This window comes from Ipomoea nil, unplaced genomic scaffold (genome assembly GCF_001879475.1).
Source record: "Ipomoea nil cultivar Tokyo-kokei standard unplaced genomic scaffold, Asagao_1.1 scaffold0256, whole genome shotgun sequence".
In the NCBI taxonomy this organism is placed as follows: domain Eukaryota; kingdom Viridiplantae; phylum Streptophyta; class Magnoliopsida; order Solanales; family Convolvulaceae; genus Ipomoea; species Ipomoea nil.
In genome coordinates this window covers 417,428-441,333 of record NW_017616684.1, presented here as the reverse complement: position 1 = coordinate 441,333, position 23,906 = coordinate 417,428, and the positions used below count along the sequence as shown (strand labels likewise).

The following is a 23,906-nucleotide window of genomic DNA, read 5'->3' as shown; positions in this document are numbered from 1 at the left end:
CAATAATAAGTATTTTACATACAGGATTAATGAATGCTGCAACGGTGGCTATTTTTGAAATTTCTTAATTTTCTGGATTTGCAAGATTGATTGCAGCATTGCTGTAGTCCCAGCATCTTTTCAATGCGTCAAGTGCGTCACAATGTTCTATTGCCCTACATTGACATTTTTAATAATGAGTTTGAAATGTAACTACGTAAGATAATGATCTAGTTACCATTTACATATTATTTTCAACATAAAAACATACCATACCTTTATGTGTTGTGCTTGAGGTACTTTCAGTTCAACCATTATTGGTGTATGAATTTTTGTTGATAAAGAAATTCCTAGAATAAGATTAGATAATTAGTTAGTAGAACTGTTCAACTAAGATATGCTCCGTCGGGTGCTCGACGTACGTGTAAACGTCAACAACATAAGAGGGAATAAATGAAGTTCAATATTGAAGCCCTTGAGTTTTTGGATTGTTGTAAACCCATGAGGTTGTACGCGGAGGCCATTTGAAGGGCCAAGAGTACTTATTGGGTTGTGTCATATCATACAAATATACTGAATCCAAAAACCATAAAACATATGCTCCAAAATACATCAACTTCTACTTCACGAGCTCGGACCCATTCAACTTGTAATTTTTTTTCCTTATTAATCAATTCCTTTCCGGTCAGTCTATCCACAGTCAACTCCCTTCTTAACTCCATTTGGTTTCTGCAAAATTATTGGACTTCCAAAATATCATCCTTGACGGTGTTACCTATAAATATGCCTCGTCTTGGCACTTAATTCCCATAGCCACATTCATTTAGTTTTCATACTTGCTTAGCCACTTAGCCCACAAAAAAACAAAACAAAATCATGAAACTTGAAGTTGGTATTCTTTGTATTATGGTAGCCACGTCTCTAGTGTTTCTACTGACCATCAACCCCAATGATGAAGAGGGGAGAGTTGTTGTTGAAGATGAACAAGTATGGATGAGGAAGAATCATCTCGTGCTACCGTCTAAATGGAGGCGTGTTACACCTCCAACTCCCAACTTTGATACCAATAATGTTAACGTTGTTGGTCTTAATGAAAAGAATTTTGCAACTACAAACATGAATCAACTTTTGTTGCCATCTATGCAATGGAGACCTATTGCCCCTCCCTCGCCCAACCCTACTCTTGCCCAACACAACTTTGCTGATTTGCCGTCTGCAAAGGAAAATCTTTTTCTACCATCTTTGCAAACATGGCGCCCCGTTTCTCCTCCCAGATCCAACCCGGGGCACAATTCTGTTACTCCAATTGGCGAGATAAACTTTGCTAGTTCCGAGTTGAAAAAGGAACAAGTTTTGCTACCATCCCTACAAAAGGGAACTGTTACCCCTCCATCACCCAATCCTGGGACCAATTATGTTACCCCTCCAGGACCCAACCCTGCTGGGCAAAATTTTGTTAGTTCAATGGGTGAGAAAACCTTTGCAGCTCCAGAGTTAAAAAAGCAACAAGTTTTGCTACCATCCTTGGAAAGGGAACCTGTTACCCCTCCAACACCCAGTTCTGGGCACAACTCAGTCACAATGCTTAGCGAAATGGACTTTGCACGTTCTAAGTTGAGAAGTCAACATATTTTACTACCTTCCCTTCAAAAGGGACCTGTTACTTCTCCCGGATCCAGCTCTGGACACAATTCAGTGCCAGTTCCTCCCCTCGGGGAGAAAAACTTTGCATATTTGAAAATGATAAAGAACCATAATTTAATGTCGTATTCTCAGAAACTGCGGCCAACTACTCCTCCAGGAACAGATGTTGAGCAAAACTCAGGTTGCAACATTATGGGTACTAAAAAGAAGTTTGCAGCAAGGAAAATGGGTGGTGCTCGTCTTCCCCCAGTGGTTGTATCTCTAAAGGCTTCTAGCTAAGTTTATAGCACTTAAAAAACTAACTTGATAGCATTAAGTACCTGCGGATCCGAAAATCCATTTTTCTTCTCTTTTTTCTCTAATGTTTTTCATTGATGTTTTACACTATTATTATTACTTTAAATTTTTTGTTTTCTGTTTCAAATTTATTGTGGCCGTTAGTTATTAGATAAAATACAAGGAATTGAGGAATGTAATAACTAATGCTATGAATGATGGAGTAATAAAAGTGCATTGTTTAGTTCTATTATATATATAATTTGTTGTCTCAATTCCGAATATATTTCATATTTGATAGAAAAATAGATTTTTTTTTTTTTTTTTTTGGGAGGGAGAGCTGCATACAATAGGGTATGATCAAGAATGATCAAGATTAATCTAATCTCAGCTCGACATGAAATCTTGCCGCTGAGTTTTAAATAGAATAGCTACCAATTTGAACTCATTAAAAGTTAATAACAAAGATCATACTCTAGTCATTAAAATTGTAAGTGATACGCCATGAAATAACTTATATTTGTGCTCATTTATGCTTGTTTTTGGCTCAAGTGTTAAGTAAAGAAAGGTGGAACAATGCTTATTTCGTTGTATTTTTTTTTTATTGAAGGAAGAAAAGATCAAGTAATGGTGCAATTAGTTCTCAATTCTTTCTTGGGTATTCGTTCTCACCTGGTGCATATTTAGTGTTAAAATGACGCATCTTAAGTGTTAAAATGACGCACATTAAGTGTAGAACTTATATGCACCTTAAGTTCGAAATGTGTATAGTTTGAGAGGTAATAACTACTCCGAATGGTACCTTCCGAAAGGTACCGGGAAGGTTCGAAACGTGAGTCGTTCGAGAGTTAACTACTCCCAATGGTACCCAGAAGGTTACACTTAAGTATAGAACTAACACATCTTAAGTGTTAAATGACGCACCTTAAACTTTGAAAATACATACCTAAAATTTACAAATACGCACCTTAAGCTTTCAACAGTATGCAAAATTATTATAATGCTACCGTGTTATTTTTTAAAAAAAATTATTTTCATTCAGGGCTGTTGATTTTGGCTAGACCAATGGTGCGGCTATGATTAATCCACATGTTTCACTTGGGAGAGATTTCGCACCTGATTCTTTGTCTATATATATGTGTGTGTGAGATTCAATCTAACCCCTAAAAATTTTCTCATCATAATTTGTTATCTTGACATGACATTATTTGATTGAAAAATAGATTTTTTTTAATGTTTTTTTGGAGGGAAAGCTGCATGCAATAGGGTATGATCAAGAATGATCAAGATTAATATAATCTCATCTCGGCATGAAAATCTTGCCGCTGAGTTTTAAATACAATAGCTACTAATTTAAACTTATTAAAAGTTATTAACAAAAATCAAACTCTAGTCATTAAAATTGTAACTTATAATTTTAACAAGTTTTCTACCGTACTAATTATGCGGTAATAGGCTACAGGTGAGAGATGAGGTTTAATCTCAATCCTTGATCTATTCAAAATCAACTGCCCGGATTGAAAGAAACATTAAAAAAACACGATAGCATTATAGTTATTGCACTTTTTTTTTAGTACAATTGAACATATAATGATGACAAATATAATTAGTGAAGGAAATGAATCATCGATTGAGAACTAACAAGTACATGCTTATATACAAGAGCCTATCACCTAAATAGGTGGAGTAGCTTAGGAAGACTAAAGACTCTAACAGAAATAACAACCACTAATAATATAGCTGGTCTAATACTCCCCCTCAAGCTGGCGGGGGGCAGGGAACAACGCCAAGCTTGTAACGTAGCTCGGCAAACCTAGCAGCAGAAAGCGGTTTGGTGAAGATGTCAGCCAACTGGTCGTGAGTAGAGACGAAGTTAACCTTTAAGGCACCTGTTGATACCTTGTCCCGGACAAAGTGATAGTCCACTTCTACGTGTTTGGTTCTGGCGTGGAAGACAGGATTGGAGCAGAGGTACGTAGCCCCGAGATTGTCACACCATAAGACAGGTACAGCTGCTGGGAGCAGGCCTAGATCGCGGAGTTGAGACCGGATCCATGTTACCTCTGCTGCAACGTCCGCGAGGGCGGCCTTGTATTATGCTTCCGTAGACGAGCGGGCTACCATGCGCTGTTTCCTGGACACCCAGGATAGAAGATTGGGTCCCAAGAATACAGCATAGCCTCCCGTGGACTTTCGATCTACAGAGCATCCGGCCCAGTCGGAGTCAGAAAAGGCATGCAGAACCGGTGCAGTGGATGGAGTGATACGTAGCCCAATGTCTAACGATCCTTTGACATAGCGAAGCACTCGATTGAGTGCATCCCAGTGTCCCTGAGTCGGGTTATGCATAAATTGACAGAGTCTGTTGACTGAGTAGGCTAGGTCGGGCCGCGTTATCAGTAAGTACATTAGTGACCCAACAAGTTGACGATAAGGGGTCGGATCTTCGAGAGCATTAGAGTCATGCGATGCAGCTTGTGTGGACGGTGAGGCAGGTGTTGCTAACGGCTTGCATGACTCCATACCTTCTCTACGGAGCAGCTCGGTTATGTACTGCCTCTGGGAAAGGACTATGGTCCCTGCTCCATCAACAGCTTCAATCCCCAAAGAGAATCTCGGTTTCCCAAGATCACGAATGCGGAACACGGTAGACAGCCGGTCAAGCACCGTCTTAATCACTATTGAATCATTGCCCATTAGCAGGATATTATCTACGTACACAAGTAGATAGATACGCACAGACCGGGGTCATAAATAAATAGCGAGATGTCGGTTTTGGAGGACCTGAACCCAATTTGGATCAGGAAGTCATGAAGCCGAGTAAACCAAGCACGCGGGGCCTGCTTGAGGCCATACAACGAACGTTGCAACTTGCATACGTAATCTAGGCAGTTTGGGTTTGCATAACCCGGGGGTTGACGCATATAGATGTCTTCAAGTTGACGCATGACCCACTTGTTAGACACAACATAGGCTAACAGAAGCCGGATGTGGTGGGTTTTACCACTGGACTGTATGTGTCAAGATAGTCCTGTCCTGGGATCTGGTTGAACCCCTTGGCTACCAGGCGAGCTTTGTAACGCTCAATTGTGCCATCTGATTTCCTCTTGATACGGTAGACCCACTTGCAGCCAATGACATTCATGTCATTGCATTGCGGGACGAGACGCCATGTCTGGTTCTGTATTAGGGCATTGAACTCAGCATTCATAGCCTCACGCCACTGGGGTTGGCGAATAGCCTGAGAATGACACGTAGGCTCATCGTCATCAACTGATGCAACCATAGCGGTAGGACGCTTTCTTTGAGCATCCGTGGTAGTTCGCATCCTCATGACATGGGTCCGTACGATGGGACATTGACGCCGCCGCCTTGTTGTAGTCGAAGTGGACGTTGAAGGATGATATGAGGAAGATACATGTGCCGCCGTGGAGGATGAAGTCGGCACCACCCCAGCCGGATTATTTCCACTTGTTGGTGGACTCACCAAGGCAGATTCTGCCCGTGTGCCGTGAGGTCGAAGCTGGGCGAACGCCCATGGATGAGTGGACGCCGATGACACATTGTTTGTGGGTTGAGTCTGAGAGAACGGGAACACCATCTCATTGAACCTGATATGTCTGGAAATGTAAACTCGTCCAGAATGAATATCCAGACACCTGTAGCCATAAAATGATTCAGGATACCTAAGAAATACACAAGACTTGGACCTATAATCCATTTTATGTGAGTTGTAAGGGCGTAAGTATGGGAAACATTCACACCCAAACACACATAGTAACATATAGTTTGGATATTGTTGATACAGACGGAAAAAGGGACTTGTGCCATTTGACACTAGATACGGCAGACGGTTGATAAAATGAGTAGCCGCCTCAAAGGCGTAGAACCAGTATTTTCTGGGAACCTGACCACGAGCCAACAAGGCAAGGCCCGTTTCTACGACATGACGATTCCTACGCTCCACACGACCATTTTGTTCATGTGTATGCGGGCAGGATGTCTTGTGTTGGATGCCTGCGGCTGCAAAAACCGTACCTAATTTAACATACTCAGTTCCCATATCTGATTGGATACATTTAATCGAACGGGAAAACTGTTTTTCTACTAGAGCACGGAACTTGGTGAAAATATGGTAAATGTCGGACTTGTGGCGCATGGGATAAATCCACATGAACCGGGAAAAGTCGTCGACAAACAAAACGAAATATTTATGCCCATTGACCGTAGGGACGGGAGATGGTCCCCAAATGTCAGAAAAAATTAAATCTAAAACAAAACGACTGGAACTTTGAATTCGTGTCAACGGGAAGCGCGCAGACTTGCCCATCTGACACGGTTTACATAGTTTATTCAACGAACTAACTGAACCTACTACTGGACAAACGGAAAGGATTTGCCTTAGAACACGATCATGGGGATGTCCATGACGTTCATGCCAAGTCTTCGGGAATGCTTTAGCTGACAGGAAGGCAACCGGATTGGATAGATTTAGTGTGTACATCCCGCCCGAGCTAGGACCCTTAAGTAGAATGCGCTGATTAGTACGGTCCTTCATAACAAAATAACGAGGGTGAAACTCAAAATATACATCAATGTCCTGGGTAAATTTTTGGACCTAAAGTAAAGATGCACGTAATTCAGGGACATGTAATACGTGCTTTAGAAACAGAGACCGAGACGAGGAATTTAAAGACATTGAACCTGTGTTTTCAATTGGAAGACCAGTGTCATCTCCTACTTGCAATGAATCCCCACCATTGTACTGCTCTACTCCAGTAAGGCCATCAACAGTCGGTGTAGCATGGGCATTTACACCTGTGTCCTGCAGCCAAACGTTCGAAAAGGGGGCGGACGTATGGTCGTTCGGAGCATACGCCATGTTAGCTTGCGCATGAGACGGTCGACCGCCCTGAGCCTGAGCTAGACGGTGACTACCTGCATCATCAAACCTCCGGTAACATGTGAGGGCAGTATGACCTGGTATATCGCAAATTTGGCAGCGAACACCACCTCGCCCTCTCTGACCAAGACCACGGCTCCCCTTGTGATTACGGCCGCGCCCACGTCCACCGTCATGATTGTTCCTGGACGGCGACTGTTGAGCAAGTAAGGTGGACGAGACTGGAGCTGCTGGCGCGGTTTCTTCTGGAAAAAGATAGCTATGGGTGTTCAGTAGGTCTGCAACCTCCGGGATGGTGAGCGGAGCTTGTTTGGTGGTGAGAGACGCCACTAGCGAACGGAATTCCGGGCGTAAGCCCCGAAAAAGATGGAGATTGATTTCATCGAGTCCAATTGGTCTGCCAGCCTGCACTAATTGTTCTACAAGAACCTGGGCACGTCCAAGGTAAGCCGAGGTCGTCGAATCGCCCTGATTAAGACCTTGCAGCTGTGTCAGGAGGCTGAGCATTCGCGACCGAGATGTCGATCCCAGTGCTGTTTCAATCGCTTCCCACACACCTCTGGCTGTCGAGTGTCCAATGGCTAGGTAGAGGACTTCATCACCGAGGGAGGAGAACAGCATGTTAAGAATAGACTGGTCCTGTTGGACCCAGTCCGAATGCAGCGGGTTGAGCACCGGAGCAGCCGCTGAGGTCGTCGCCGATGGAAGGAACTCCAGCGGGCACGGATGTGTGCCATCCACGAACCCGTATAAATTTTGTCCAAGTAGAAACGGGACAAGCTGCGCCCTCCAGAACAAGTAGCTCGTGGCTGTCAACTTGATAGACACGTAATGGTGTGCCTGTTGTAAGACGGTAGGAGTTCGGCGCTCGGAGGGTGCCGCCACCTGAGCCGCTCCATTGGAGGAGTCACTGGGCAGGGTAGCGCTGGGATTGGTTTCATTCTGATTGGCCATAGGTGAATCTGGTCGTCTTATACCAAATGATGACAAATATAATTAGTGAAGGAAATGAATCATCGATTGAGAACTAACAAGTACATGCTTATATACAAGAGCCTACCACCTAAATAGGTGGAGTAGCTTAGGAAGACTAAAGACTCTAACAGAAATAACAACCACTAATAATATAGCTGGTCTAATACATATGTTCAAAACTTAAGGTGCATATGTTTAAAGCTTAATGTGTGTAGTTTATTAGCTTAAGGTGCGTATGTTTAAAGCTTAAGCTGCGTTACTTTCTAGTACAGTTAAGGTACATCAATTTAAAACTTAAGCTATTAAGGTGCATAGTTTTATAGCTTAAGTTCCGTATGTTTAAAGCTTAAGGCTATCCTTATCCCTACAATGCACTCTCACTTTCAAAAGTGGGTCCTACTTCCACATCACATAATTTGCAATTCATTTACTATTCACACTACATCCCTACAAATCCAATTAACTTTTAAAAGTGGGCTGCAATATCACATCAATTTAAACTGCGGCCAACTACTCCTCTAGGAACAGATGTTGAGCAAAACTTAGGTTGCAACATTATGGGTACTAAAAAGAAGTTTGCAGCCAGGAAAATGGATGGTGCTCGTCTTCCCCCACTGGTTGCATCTCTAAAGGCTACTAGCTAAGTTTTTGAAAGGAGCCTGCTCGGCATTTATTCAAAATATACTGAAATAGCGCTTGGTGGGTCGAAATCCCAATACATAGTAACTGAATGAGTAAAAGCTGTAGATGCTAAAGCGTGTGCTAAATAGTTATCTAATCTAAGAACATAATAAAGCGAGCAATAATCAAAAGTCAACATACTGGTCCTGCAACTGTCAATAGCATAACCCAGATATGAGCGCGGCGAGCGTGTCGTAGACGATAGATATTGTTGTAGGGTCAAACAATCCGTGAATAGCTGGATCGACGTTTCCCCATGTGCCCTTAACCAAGACAGGACTTCCTTAAATACTTGAATCCCATGAATCTCAACTTCTCTCTAATTGTTTTCAAAATCTTGAACCTCTGTTTTATTTTATTTATTTTATGCCAATCAATCATCTAAGTAATTGTTAGGATTAGCTCTAATGAATAAGTTAGTAACTAGTGCTTGATACAACCACTTTCCTGTGGATCGATAACTCGTACTCCGAGAATTATTTGTTTGCAAATATACTACGCATCAAATTGGCGCCGTTGCCGGGGAGGTGGTGCTTCTAGTATTAACATTAGTGAAATCTTTATTCTAGGAGACTAGTCCATTTTTATTTTTTTTTTATTTTATTTTAGTTTGCTAACCCATAACAAGTTCATTGTTTTGAGTGTGATTTAGTTTATGGATAGATATGCATTCCAAGGAACCATGCCACCGTTTTACCCTCCTTCTCAAGGTTATGAGATGAGTTGGAATATGAATCGAGAATATGGAGGAATGGAACAACAATTCCCTTTCTCAAATTTTGCCAACTCTAGTCAAGGATATTATCAAGAAAGTTCATATCAAACATCACAACCCCAATGGTGCTCATTTTGTGGTGGGAATCACTTTGTGGAAAATTGTTACATGCTCAACCCCACCAACCATATCCCTCAATAATCTACTCAAGGATTTTGTGCCAACATGAGTCAAGCTACTTATCAAAGATGCACACCACCTACTCCACAACCCTCACGGTGCATGATATGTGGTGGATCTCATGAGGCGGAAAATTGCTTTATCATGGATCCCAATTACAAGTATCAAGGGCGAGCTCAAGAGTTGCCGTACCAAGAGTTTCAACAAGATTGTCAATCACTTGACCAAATAATTGAGATGAAGTCCAAAGAGACCAAGGTAATGCAATTGTGCTCGAAATATCTGGAGTTACAAGATCACATGAAGGCTCAACTTGGTCGCATGAATGCTCGACTCGATCACATGATGGCTCGACAGCAAGATTTGACAATTCAAGAGCCACTTCAAGATTCATTTAATGGAGAGGTTCTAGAAGAGTTGCTCTTGCCAAATGAAGGTCATGAAGTTGAGAGAAATAAAAAGGATGATGAGGATCTTAGAGAGGGAGATGAAGAAAAATTTGATAAATGCATTGAGATGGAGACACCAAGCTGGGAGGAAAATGTAGAGTTGCAAGGTAATGATGGCAAGGAACATATAGAGAGTTGCCCATTAGATGGGGAAGTTCTCAATAGAGCACATGATTTGAATGAGGATGTCCCACCAATGGAGAACACTTCCCTTGGAGAGAACTTCAGAGAAATTTTGAATTTGGGAGGCATTGGAGTTCTTAAGGATAATGGCACACATTTGCCTATCTATATATCCAATGATTCCCAATACTTGCTGGTTCATGTGAATGATCCGAGACTCTCATTACTTGTTGAACAAAAGAGTGTTGAAAAAGAAGGAAAAGAGAATGGAGGCATAATTCTTGATTCGGGCAAATGTGGTTCCTTACATGATGACGTGAAGGGTTCGAGCTTAAGAGAGTTTATAAATGGACACCACTTGAAGAAATACTTGGAAGAGAAAGTTGATGGAAAGAAGGGGATTTTTCTTCTCCAATCACTTGATGGCTAGAGAGGTAACATCGAGCTAACGACGTTAAATTTAGCGCTTCATGGGAGGCACCCCATGTTATCTTTTATTACTTTCCCTATTCATTTATTGCTTTCTAGTTTCGACTTATTTAGTTTTATTATTTTCTAGTTCGTGATTATTTTATTGCTTCTTAGTTTTCTCTTTACTCTTGTTCTCCTTTTCTTTTATTTTGCATCAGGGATGATGCAAAGTTTTAAGTGTGAGGGGGAGGAATCATTAATTTGGGGATATTTCTAAATTTTTAAAATTTTTGCCTTTGCTTGGATGACTCATATGCTATTTTTGGTGAATAAGCTACTTGTCTTAGCATGCAGTTACAATTACTCTCTCTTGTTGGTTTGTGGTTTGTTTTAGTGGTGCTTGCTGCATCTCAATTTGTGATGGATGATTTGAGGTGTAACACATATTTGATTTATTCCCTTGCCAATAGCTTTGTTAACCACTTAATAATTGGATTAATTCTTGATCTTGTGTTTTGCATTGATAGTGAAGGCTTATGTGAGATTCCGGTCATGGGTGTTTTGCTAGAACTTGCCTCATTACTCCCTAAGTGATGTCTAAGTTTTGCATATTTTGAAGTGATTTAGGCCATTTTTGTTTAGCCATAGCCTTTAAACCTGTCCCTATATATATTTTTATCCTTCGTATCCCCATTGTGCCTTTTGTTTGTTTAAATAAGTGCTAAGCACTTATCCCCTCTTTGTGATTATTTTTCTTTGATTTACCCCATTATTATAACCCTTAACCCGTGGCCAAATATTTCCCTTCCACCCTTGAGAGAATGAAACTTTTATCTTTATCTTTTCCGTAAGAAGAGTTTTATGGAGTTGTGCTAAAAAAAAAAAAAAAAAAAAAAAAAAAAAAAAAAAAAAAAAAAAAAAAAAAAAAGCAGCTAGTGTTACAAATGTTCAAGTGTGGAGGTCATGAAAGTTTGGATTAAAATTATCTTGCTATATCCAAAAGAAGTCCAAAGACAAAGAAAAGAATGAGAAAAAAAAAAAAAAAAAAAAAAAAAAAGATTGAAAGTTTTTGAGTTTGGATCCCCACTTTACCAAAGAGTTGCTAAGTTCTTAAAAGAAATTTGCTCCTTGGAATTATGATTATCTCATCTCTTCCAAATTTTGAAAAGTTTAGATAAATTGTGACATTATCTCTTTTTGATTAATTTTTCCATACCACTTCTTTGTTAACTATCACCCGTAGCCCCATTTCAAGCTAAATAAAGTCCTATTTGATCTTAGCATGAATTCTTAGATTTGATCTAGGGGAGTATGAAGGGCAAGCCTATGGGATCTCATTCATGAGCCGTGTCTTGCATAATCTCAACTGAGTATTTGTCCACACTTGATCCTCACATACTTTAAATTCTTGGTGCTTGGTTATTGGCTTGGAAATGGGTCTCTTATGTGCCAAACTAATTTGATTCTTGAAACTTGTTGTTTTGTAGCAAGTTGGTTGGTGGTTTGAAAGGTTGTGCAAGAGAGAGCATGAGTAATTTGTATGTTTTGACTTGTGATTTTATTCCTTAGTTTTGCTTGAGGACAAGCAAAAGCTTAAGTGTGAGGGGGTGATGTTATCACATCTGTGCTTGTTTTTATGATTATTTTGAATCATCACAGTAATTAAGCTCTTTAATTTTGCTTATTTAATACATGTTTTCCTTGCTATTATCATTTAATTATGGTTCGCACTTGTTTTGAATATTTTACGGTGTTTGTTAGTGTTTTTGAACCATTTTAGGTCAAAGATATGACCAAGGGGAGTTCAAGGATGAGTTTGGAGCAATTTTGAATGAGTTCGGGGCCCAGTGGACTCGACGCGTCGAAATTTTCTAGTAGCTAATTAATTCGCGCACAGGAATTCTCGACGCGTCGAATATGCGTCTATTTCTGGGATAAAAATAGACGCCTAAAGTGGCGCGGATAAAAAAATAGACGCTTAAAGTCGCGCAGCTGGGCAAAATTCAATACAAGCGTGAGATCTCTTTTCCTAATATCAATTGCGCGGATTTCAAGGCTCATATCTCCATATTAAAAGTTAGCAATTCAAGGAATCTTCCAAATTCTAAATATCATTAAAGACGACAATTTCTTTATTTAAATATAGGAATTAGAATTTGAGTCCAATTTGGTACAAGATTCCTATTTCATCTCAACTTTGTACCCACTATAAAATCCCTCCTTCCTCAACCCTAATGGGAGACAGAGGGACCGAGAGAGTTCAGAGATTCTTGGAGACAGGAAGGAGAGAAATCAAGAGCCACAAGTTGTCTTGGAAAGCAAGAAGAAGACTAGGGAGATTTGGGAAAATCGTCTGGTTAATTCTTGTACTCTTTTGATGATTTGTAATTCTTTATTTATATTTGCTATGTATAATTTAGTCATGCTTGGCTAAATTCTTTAGAGATTCTTGGGTAAAAGTGTTTATGAACCTATGTGCCTGAGCTCTCAGTTTCTTTAATATATTATTATTTGGGTTTAATACTTGTGTTGCAATCGTGATAATATTGTTTGATGCTTGTAATTAATGGCCATAGTTACTAGCTTCATAGCCATGTTTGTGTCACCAATGGGAGTTGGGGCATAAATTAGGGCACACACGATCGCACCTAATGGTTGGTCCTTGGGAAAGGAGAACTTATTAGGGGAAGTTTATTCTAGATTGTTGCCAATCGGGAGATGGTAGTAATTAGGAATAATTGAATGCTGATCTTTGATCTTATTGGGTGTTTAAGCCATGGGAGTGGAAATTCACTAGGAATAGAGATTACGGGAGTAATTCGATTCCACTTTGCATTCCCACACAAATCTTAATTCCAAACTAAATATTGCAAACGATAATTGGCACTAGGTGATTAAATACTTGAATCCCATGAATCTCAACTTCTCTCTAATTGTTTTCAAAATCCTGAACCTCTGTTTTATTTTATTTATTTTATGCCAATCAATCATCTAAGTAATTGTTAGGATTAGCTCTAATGAATAAGTTAGTAACTAGTGCTTGATACAACCACTTCCCTGTGGATCGATAACTCGTACTCCGAGAATTATTTGTTTGCAAATATACTACGCATCATAGTGCACGCGCCCGTGTGGCTCTTAGCTGTGCGCAAACGCGCACAGCATCTGTCTGTTTCTTTTCTTTTCTTTTTTTTTCCTGACATTATTTTGTGATTTGCAGGACAAATATCTCATCAAATAACCCCACCCCACATTTGCTATTAACCCCACCCAACATAATTGTTCTGACATTAACCCCATATTATCCACTAGTGTGGATGCTCTTGGCTATCCTTATCCTTACAATGCACTCTCACTTTCAAAAGTGGGTCCTACTTCCACATCACCTAATTTGCAATTCATTTACTATTCACACTACATCCCTACAAATCCAATTAACTTTCAAAAGTGGGCTCCAATATCACATCAATTTAAAACAGTAACTCAAAACTATATATATATATATATATATATATATATATATATATATATATATATATATATATATATATATATATATATATATATATATATATATATATATATAGGGAAGGGTTCAGGTGCGGGTATAGGCTTCCCGTGCGGTTGTGCGGTTGACGCACTTTAATCATTAAAATAGCGCACAGTAAGTACACAAACCACGCACCTTAAAACACACAACAAAGCACCTTAAGACCACAAATAAAACCACTCACCTTAAGTACACAAACCACGCACTTTAAGCACAAAACCCACCCACCTTAAGCACACAACTCACGCACCTTAAGAAAGAAAATCATGCATCTTAAGAAGGAAAACCACATACCTTAAAATAAAATCAATGACTTAGAATAATATATATATATATATATATATATATATATATATATATATATATATATATATATATATATATATATATATATATGATCATATGAGAACACTTGCTTAAGTGAGAATGTGAGAACAAATCGTGTGCATCAATCTAATATTTTTTAATGGTCTAGATTAGATTAAGTGTGTGCCTACGCGATGCACACATTTAATTCGCGTTTGCACACACTTTATCTTATCTATACCATTAAAATATTAGATGGATGCACACGATTTGTTCTCACTTTCGCACATGGGATATTTTCCACATCAGATCTCATCCATATATATTGATGTGATTGAATAGTATTTGATAGGAGATACTCCGTAATAGATAACAATGATATTTATAACTTTGCCCACATGGGCAGCTCAACTGGTCATAGAGGTGAAAGTTGGAAAAAATTACCAGGAATTGAGTCTCACCAGCGGCAGTGTGGGAGCAACCTCTCAAAGTGAAGGGGGGATCCTTGTGCGCAGTAAGCAAAGGTCTAGCCTCTGTGGTTCATGTTGAGTTGAGTTACCATGATTTACATCCTGCCACATGCTCTGTCGGGTCTTGGAGTTGGAGATTCAACATTTTGGGAAGATTAAAAATGAATATCATTTCTAATAGAAAATTAACTGTTTTAACTATAGTTAGATGGACGAAATTTAATTAGATTAAAAGACATCGTCATTGTTTAAAAAAAAAAAAAAAAAAAGACATTGTCATTTATCTATGACTTATCTCTGAGTAATTTGTTCCATATACTGATCGAATTAAATATTATTTTAAAATAAATTGTAAAGTAGAATTGTTCAACTAATTACCTGTTCAACATAAATGAGATTCCTAATATATTTTGGACAAGAGATTCCTAATATATGGTCCGTCGGGTCCTCGATGTACGTGTAAACGTCAACAACATGGGGGGGAATAAGTGAAATTCAATATTGAAGGCAAGCCCTTGAGTTTTTGGATTATTGTTATACTTCAATTCCTTCACTCTCAAACAGACACTTGATAAGTTGTTGGCAAGTTCTACGCGGAGCCCATTTGAAGGGCCAAGAGTACTTATTGGGCTGTTCCATATATAGAAATATACTGAATCCAAAAACCATAAAACATATGCTCCAAAATACATAAACTTCTACTTCACGTGTTGTGACCAATTCAACTTGCGATTGTTATGGGTTGTTATATCGTGGACCGCGGTGGCGCCATTAATTTTAACGGAGCTCGCATTTTGTATAAGTTAATTACTAACTAACACTACAATATATCTAAATCGACAGTGCCTCACGTATTATTTTTATGTTATCAAATGAAATTGCAGTTATATCAAAATGATACTGTAGTTGTGGTAAAATGAAACTGCGGTGTATATAAAATGAAACTGAATAACATTTCAGATATTTGACTGTTTATTGTACAATGAAGCTGTAATTATATCAAAATGATCTTGTAGTTGTGTTTTAATAAAACTATAGTTTATATAACATAAAATTAAATAACATTTTCACATATTTGAGTTTATAAATATCGAATGACACTGTAGTTATATCGAAACGAAACTGTAGTTGTGTTGAACCGAAACTGCAGTGTATACAAAATGAAATTGAATAACAGAGTTACTTTTTGCGGAAGGGTGCGGAACGACGGGAAATAGATGTCGTTTCTTTTCATTAAACAAAACGACGTCGTTTTGATGCGATTATGCACCGCGGTGCACGATATAATTTGCCGATTGTTATACAGTGGACCATGGTCCGGAAGTATAAGGAATTGAGTGTATATTGTCAAATTAAACTGTAGTTGAATATAAATAATATTTTAGTTGTTCTGAAATAAAACAACATTATGTATAAAAAGAAACTGAATAACATGTCTCACATATTGAGTCTATATCATCAAATGAAACTGTAATTATATTAAAATGATACTTTATTTGTGTTGTAAAGAAACTACAGTATATATAAAATAAAATTAATCGGAATAACAGTTTCACATATTTGAGTGTATATTGTCCAATGAGACCATAGTTGAATTAGAATTAGAATTTAGTGGTTTTGTAATAAGACAATAGTGTGTATAAAATGAAACACAATAACATGTCTCATTGTAATAAAACTATTGTATTTATAATGTCAAATTAAACTGTAGTTGAAACAAAATGAAACTTTAGTTGTGCTGAAATGAAATTACAATGTATATAAAATGAAACTAAATATGTTATACAAACATAATTAATTACACGGAATGAATGCCATTGCTTTTCATTAAAGGAAACGACATCGTTTTAGACAATGGTCCACCGAAAAATTTGCCTTCAACTTGTAATTTTTTTCCTTGTTAATCAATTCCTTTCCGGTCAGTCTATCCACAGTCAACACCCTTCTTAACTCCATTTGGTTTCTGCAAAATTATTGGAGTTCCAAAAATATCATTCTTGACCGTGTTACCTATAAATATGCCTCCACTTCGCACTTAATTCCCATAGCCACATACATTCATTTACTTTTCACACTAGTTTAGCCAGTTAGCCCACAAAAAAACAACAAAAAAGAAAAAAAAAAAAAAAAAAAAAAAAAAAAACAAACAAACAAACAAAATCATGAAACTTGAAGTTGGTATTCTTTGTATTATGGTAGCCACGTCTCTAGTGTTTCTACTGACCATCAACCCCAATGATGAAGACGGGAGAGTTGTTGTTGAAGATGATGAACAAGTATGGATGAGGAAGAATCATCTCATATCTTAATTAAATAAATATAATAAATAGATGTTTTTATTTATTTTATTTTTTCTTAATTAATATTTGATATTAATCCATACAATCTTCTTAATTCTTTATTCTTAAGAGTTAAAAACTTATTAATGAGGTATTGTAAAAATGCTTTAGTCATAAGAATTCTAATTGAGCATTATATATATGAGATCACCCGTTTAGATGAGATTGTGAGATCAAATCTTGTACATCAATCTAATTAATTTTAATGGTCTAGATAAGTGTGTGCGAACGCGATTAAATGTGTGTGAACGCGATTAAGTGTGTGCAAATGCGATTGATCTAGATTTGTCTAGGTGACATTGTGAGATCAAATCTTGTGCATCAATGTAATAAACTTAATGGTCTAGATTGAACTAGATTAAGTGTGTGCAAACACAATTGATCTAGACCACTAAAATTTATTAGATTGATGCACAAGATTTGATCTCACAATCTCACCAAAATAGGTGTTCTCATAGGAACCCTCCTCTCTCTCTCTCTCTCTATATATATATATATATATATATATATATATATATATATATATATATATATATATATATATATATATATATATATATATATATATGTGTGTGTGTGTGTGTGTGTGTGGCACTCCTGTGCGAATAGGTGCCCAGGAGAGAAATGCGAACCAATCAGCGCGTGCCACGTGTCAACATTCATTGATTGGGTGCACCTACTTTCACCTACAAGTGCACCTACTTTCGCCTGCAAGTGCATGTAGATTTTGCATCTACTTTCACTTTCAAGTGCAGTTACTTTCACCTACAAGTGCATGTAATTTTGCCTTGTTATCATTCATTGATCAGGTGCACCTACTTTCACCTACAAGTGCAATTACTTTCACCTACAAGTGCACATATTTTCACCTATAAGTGCACCTACTTTCACCTAGGTGCACCTAGTTATAACTATATGTGCACCTAGTTATAACTATATGTGCACCTATATCTGGACAAGTGGCGCGTGCTGATTGGTTCACATTTTCGCTCCTGGGCGCGGCATTCACACCTGAGTGCAACTATATATATATATATATATATATATATATATATATATATATATATATATATATATATATATATATATATATATATATATATATATATATATATATATATATATATATATATATATATGTCCACTATTCAAGTGAGTCCACCCCTTTTCATGTGTCTGTGTGGACATATTTGGTCCATTAAAAGCTAGAGATCAATGGTCAGATCTAGTTCTTTATCAATTGTGCAACTGTAGCGTAACTGTGCAACTACAGTGCACAGTTGATAATGTGCCAAATCTAACAATTGATCTCTAGTTTTTAATAGACCAGATCTGTCTACATGAACTCATGGCAAGACGATTTCACACAAATTTTTGTCTAAAAATTTATTTGTCGTGTTCAAATAAACATATAATTCACATTATTAGGACTAGTATTAGGATTCTTGTATTTGAGCCATAGTATGACTCCCTATTCTAGTCTCCCTATGATTCCTCTTGTATATATTCCCCTGTTTGTACAATTGTAATCTACGTTTATTCAATACAGTTCTATACAGTTCTCATCTGGTATCAATTAAGCTAGGTTTTTTTTTTTTTTGTTTCTCTGGCTCAATAGCTAACGAATCTGTTCAATCACCCGAATGAACCGTTTCCAACGCTGTTGTTCCGTCTTCCGCTAGCTCTGTCGTTTCTTCACTTTCTACTGCTCATCGCTTTATCAGTATTAAGCTTACAAATAAGAATTATCTGTTTTGGAGAACTCAAGTCGTTCCGTTTCTTGATGGACATGGTCTCATGTCGTACGTTGATGGGACCAACCCCAGTCCGTCACCTTACCTTCCCGTCGTCGAAGGTGGCTCGCCGGAGCCCAATCCCGATTACACAACATGGTTTCGTCATGATCGGGCTCTTATGTCTATGTTGATTTATTTTCTCAGTGAAGAAGTTATGCACCTCGCCATTGGTTGTCGTATGTCACGGGAGGTTTGGGAGTCAATAGAACAGTATTTGGCTTCCGCATCTCGCGCCCGCTCGTTAAATCTCCTTGGCCAACTACAGTCTCTGGGCCAGGGAAATTCCACGGTTGCTGATTATATTGGTCGTGCCCGTGTTATTCTGGAGGATCTTGCTTTGGCCGGTAGGCCTGTTGGGCTCGACGAGATGAATCTCTATGTGTTTCGTGGTTTAAGGCCGGAATTTCAAAATCTCACCGCATATCTCTCTCGGTTAGTGGTACTGTAACCCTAGATGAGTTGGCTGATTTTCTTGGTCCCTAGGAGATTATTCGAGGCGGTGCAACTGGCATTGCACCAGCGGCGTTCGCCGCACAGCGTGGCGTCGGTAACAATCGTTGCGGAGGTCGCGACGGTAACCAAGGTGGCCAACGGCAGAATTCCGACAGTTAGCGTGGAGGAAGCGGTGGCCGAACGAATTCCCACAGAGGTGGTGGCCACCATGGGCATGGCGGCAGTGGTGGTAACAACGGTGAAATTGTTTGTCAATTATGTGGTCGTACGGGACACTCGGCCATAAAATGTTACAATCGATATGATCCTCCTCCAAAAGCAAATTTGATGTATCAAAATACCGAGTCACATCCTAATGACTCACAGACATGGATTCCTGATACAGGGGCTACCAATCATGTGACTCCGGATATTGCAGCCATATCTACATCGGAGGAATACACGGGTAATGACACATTGCGGGTGATGGTAAAGCACTCTCTATTAGTTGTGTAGGTCATGCTTCTTTTTATACCTCATCTTGTTCCTTCCAATTGTCTAATATCCTTCATGTTCCTTGTGTCCCTACTTCTTTATTATCTGTTCAGAAATTTGCGATAGATAATAAAGTGTTTTTGAGTTTCACTCATCTTTTTTTGTTGTGAAGGATATCAACACCAAGGAAATTCTACTTAAAGGCAATACTCATGGGGATCTCTACAGGCTCCCAATTGCAACACTGTCTCCCTCAGTTTCCCTTACAACTCGTACTTCTTCATCAGTGTAGCATGATTATTTAGGACATCCACATCATCGTGTTTTACTTCGTATTCTTCGGTCGTGTCCGGTTAGTGGGTCAAATAATTCTATTCAATGTAATTCTAGTTTGTGTAATGCGTGTCAAATAGGTAAATCCTCTCGATTCCCAATGGCACGTGTTGAGTCATCCAGTTCTAGTGTCTTTGATTTGATATATATTTGGGGTCCAGCTTCTCTTTTGTCAATTGACGGCTATCGTTATTTCGTTATTTTTGTGGATGATTATACTCGCTACACTTTGCATTCTCCCTTGAAATTAAAATCTAATATGTATGCTATCTTTGATAAGTTTCGTACTATGGTTGAACGAATTTTTTAACACAAAAATTAAAGCCGTTCAATATGATCTAGGAGCTGAATATAAAAAATTGCATCATTCCTTTACTTAGTTTGGTATCTTTCATAGACAATCGTGTGCCTACACTCATGAACAAAATGATTGTGTCGAACGGAAACACAGACACATAGTTGAAACAGGTCTGGCTCTTCTAGCTCGTGCCTCTGTTCCATATAAATTCTGGGATTTTGCATTTGAAACTACAATTTATTTAATTAACAAAATGCCTTCTGTTGTATTAAATAATCTCAGTCCTCACTTTAAAGTGCATAATTTCAATCCCTCCTATTCTTTTCTTCATGTCTTTGGGTGTTTGTGTTATCCATATCTCATGCATATAATCGTCATAAATTCTCGTTATGATCCTCTCCATGTGTTTTCCTAGGTTATCCTGAGTCGTTTCGGGGGTATAGATGCATGGACTTACAGACTAACAAGATATATGTGTGCAGGCATATAAGGTTTGATGAAACAGTTTATCCTTTTGCTACTAAAAATACTGTGCAGCCATCTCCACCTGTACAGATTTGTCCATGGGTTGAGACGGTTCTTCATCCCACTGCGATTTCACCACCACTTGGTCATACTGTCATCCCAACCAGTCCCGCCAGCAGATTCGGACTCATCTACCACCGTTGACTACCGCCGCCGGTCCATCTGCCCCGCCGGACCGTGAGCTGCCTGTCGAGGCGGTCCAGCCCGTCAAACGCCCACGTGGGCGTCATCGCGGGAAAACGATCAAGTCCACAGTTCAGACTCATGAGATGCAAACTCGAAGTCGGTCTCAGGCTCCACCTTCTATTTTAACGGCTCAGGTTTGTCCTTCGGATCCCACTTGTTACACTCAGGCTGTTAAACTTTCAGAATGGCGAGAGGCTATGGATCAGGAATTTAATGCCCTACTACAAAATCAGATTTGGAAACTTGTGCCATCTCATTCAGGCATGAACAGTATTGGGTGTAAGTGAGTTTTTCGTACAAAACATAAAGCTGATGGTTCCATCGAGAGGCATAAGGCAAGACTTGTAGGAAAAGGATTTAATCAAGTGCCAGGTCAAGACTTCTTTGATACTTTTAGTCCAGTGGTTAAACCAACCACAGTCAGGTTACTTCTTTCTCTTGCTTTATCATCTGGATGGACTATTAAGCAATTGGATGTTCATGCTTTCTTGAACGGTCATCTCTCTAAAACTGTGTATATGAAGCAACCGCCAGGATATATTGATGCTTCCTATCCAAATCATGTATGCCTGCTAAAAAGGTCTCTTTATGGATTAAAACAGGCTCCCCGAGCTTGGTTTAATCGTTTGCACACCTTTTTACTATCTATTAGGTTTCAAGCATCCAAAACGGATGTGTCTCTTTTTTACTACTCACAGAGATCTGATTGTGTATATCTACTTGTTTATGTGGATGATATTCTTATGATGGGAAGCAATACGAATCGAGTTCTTCAACTAGTTTCAAAACTCTCTGCTGCATTTAAAATCAAGGATCTTGGTGAACCAGGTTTTTTTCTCGGAATTGAGGCAATTATATACAATGATGAGATTTTACTTTCCTAATAGAGATACATGCATGATATTTTAAAACGTGCTAGAATGACAGACTGCAAGTCCTTTTCCACCCTCATTCCCACGTCAAAATCTATTCCCATTGACGCAACTCCACATGATGATCCTACACAGTACAGGAGTTTAGCGGGTGCATTACAGTATTAACCATCACTCGTCCTGATCTGTCCTTTGCAGTCAATCAGTTATGTCAACACATGCATGCACCTACAGTTACTCACTGGGAACAACTAAAGAGAGTATTACGGTATATTAAAGGAACTGTTAATATCGGCCTACGAGTCAGGAAGTCGTCTTCAAGAGAAATTCATGCCTTCTCTGAGTCTGACTGGGCCGGCTGTCCAGAGGATAGAAAATCCACAAGTGGCTTTGCTGTTTTTCTTGGATCTAATCTTGTGTCATGGGTCTGCAAGAAACAAAGAACTGTTGCTAGATCTTCTACTGATGCTGAATATAAAGCTCTAGCAGATGTTTGTGCTGAGGTAATTTGGATCATGTCTCTTCTATGTGAAATCTGTGTTATAGGGGTTTCGCTTCCCAAATTATGGTGTGATAATCTTGGAGCGAGCTACATATATGTGTGTCAATCTCATTTTCCATGCCCGCACCAAACATTTAGAGATAGATTATCACTTTGTACGAGATAAAGTTGCTACTGGAGAGATTCAAGTAAATTTCATCTCAACAAAAGATCAACTTGCAGATATATTCACCAAAGTCTTGCCTGGTCCTAGATTTTCTTTTCTCAGAGACAAGCTACAAGTTACAAGTGTACCATGTGCTTGAAGGGGAGTATTAGGACTAGTATTAGCTAGGATTCTTGTATTTGAGTCATAATATGACTTCCTATATGTACAATTGTAATCTAAGTTTATTCAATACAGTTCTATACGTACAGTTCTCATCCACATACACACATAAAACATGATAAACTTTAAATGTACTAATAATGCCCAGCTGAAGTGAAGTATAATACTTATTAAAAATTTAATTTATCTCACGAATAAAAATCTCTGGAACAATCTCATTGGAGATTTTGCCTTAATGCATAATTACATACAGTGCATTCATATGTCGGTATGATATGTGATCGTTTATTTTTATTTTTATTTTTTTATAATTTATAAAAAATAAAAATAAAAATCGTTCCAATTTTTTTTTTTTTTGAGAACGTTCCAAAATTATTGTGCATGCCATCTGTTGATGTCTGTGCATCCGCGTTTCGGAATTGTTTAGTCGCTTTCAAAGACTTAATTGACGAATGTCTACTCCTTTGAATACGATAGGACTGGGTCATGCATGCCTTGCCTCATGGGATTTCTAGTACACCATCTTTGCTTCTTTGTTTTTATTTCTTGAATAAATCGCTATTAGTTGATTAGGTTAATTAGAGGGTATAACTAGTTGATAACATTAGCTGATTGTAGAAAAGTGTTTGGTAAATTAGCTGTTAGCTGATAGCTGTTTGGTATTTTTTTTTTTTTCAAAAAGCTAATTGAAAAAAGTTGTTTTGAGCAACTTTTTGAATTTTAGCATTTTGGAGTTACAAAAAGTAAAAACCAAACATTTATATTATTTTTTTTTAACTAAGTAAAGTAATTAATGGTGATCAAATAAGTCAAAATTAACTGATAGACTAACTATATTTTACCGAACAGGGCCATAATGTTTTTTTATTATATGTTATATCTAATATTCACAAAATTAAAGTTCATGTAATTTCCAACGATTTGTAGTTAGGAACACTTTCTCATAAAACTTAGGGTATATATTGAATAAATTACTCGTATATCATCTGTAAATATTGAATTATTGAGCTGGTGCTTAACCTTATATTTAATATATATGGTTATTTGTGATTAGTCAAATGTCAAATTGCAAAAGTTTATATAAATTGTTATTCTCTTATTATGATGACTAGGGAGTTTGATATGTAGAGAGGGGGTT

General features: G+C 38.2%; 1 protein-coding gene across 1 annotated transcript; it reads right to left on the bottom strand.

Moving 5' to 3' along the window:
• Positions 1-3,993: 3,993 nt before the first annotated feature.
• LOC109147086 (uncharacterized mitochondrial protein AtMg00810-like) lies at positions 3,994-4,596 on the bottom strand. The gene has a single exon (XM_019294736.1). The coding sequence runs from the start codon at positions 4,594-4,596 to the stop codon at positions 3,994-3,996; it is 603 nt and encodes a 200-aa protein (XP_019150281.1).
• Between the last annotated feature and the right edge of the window lie 19,310 nt (positions 4,597-23,906).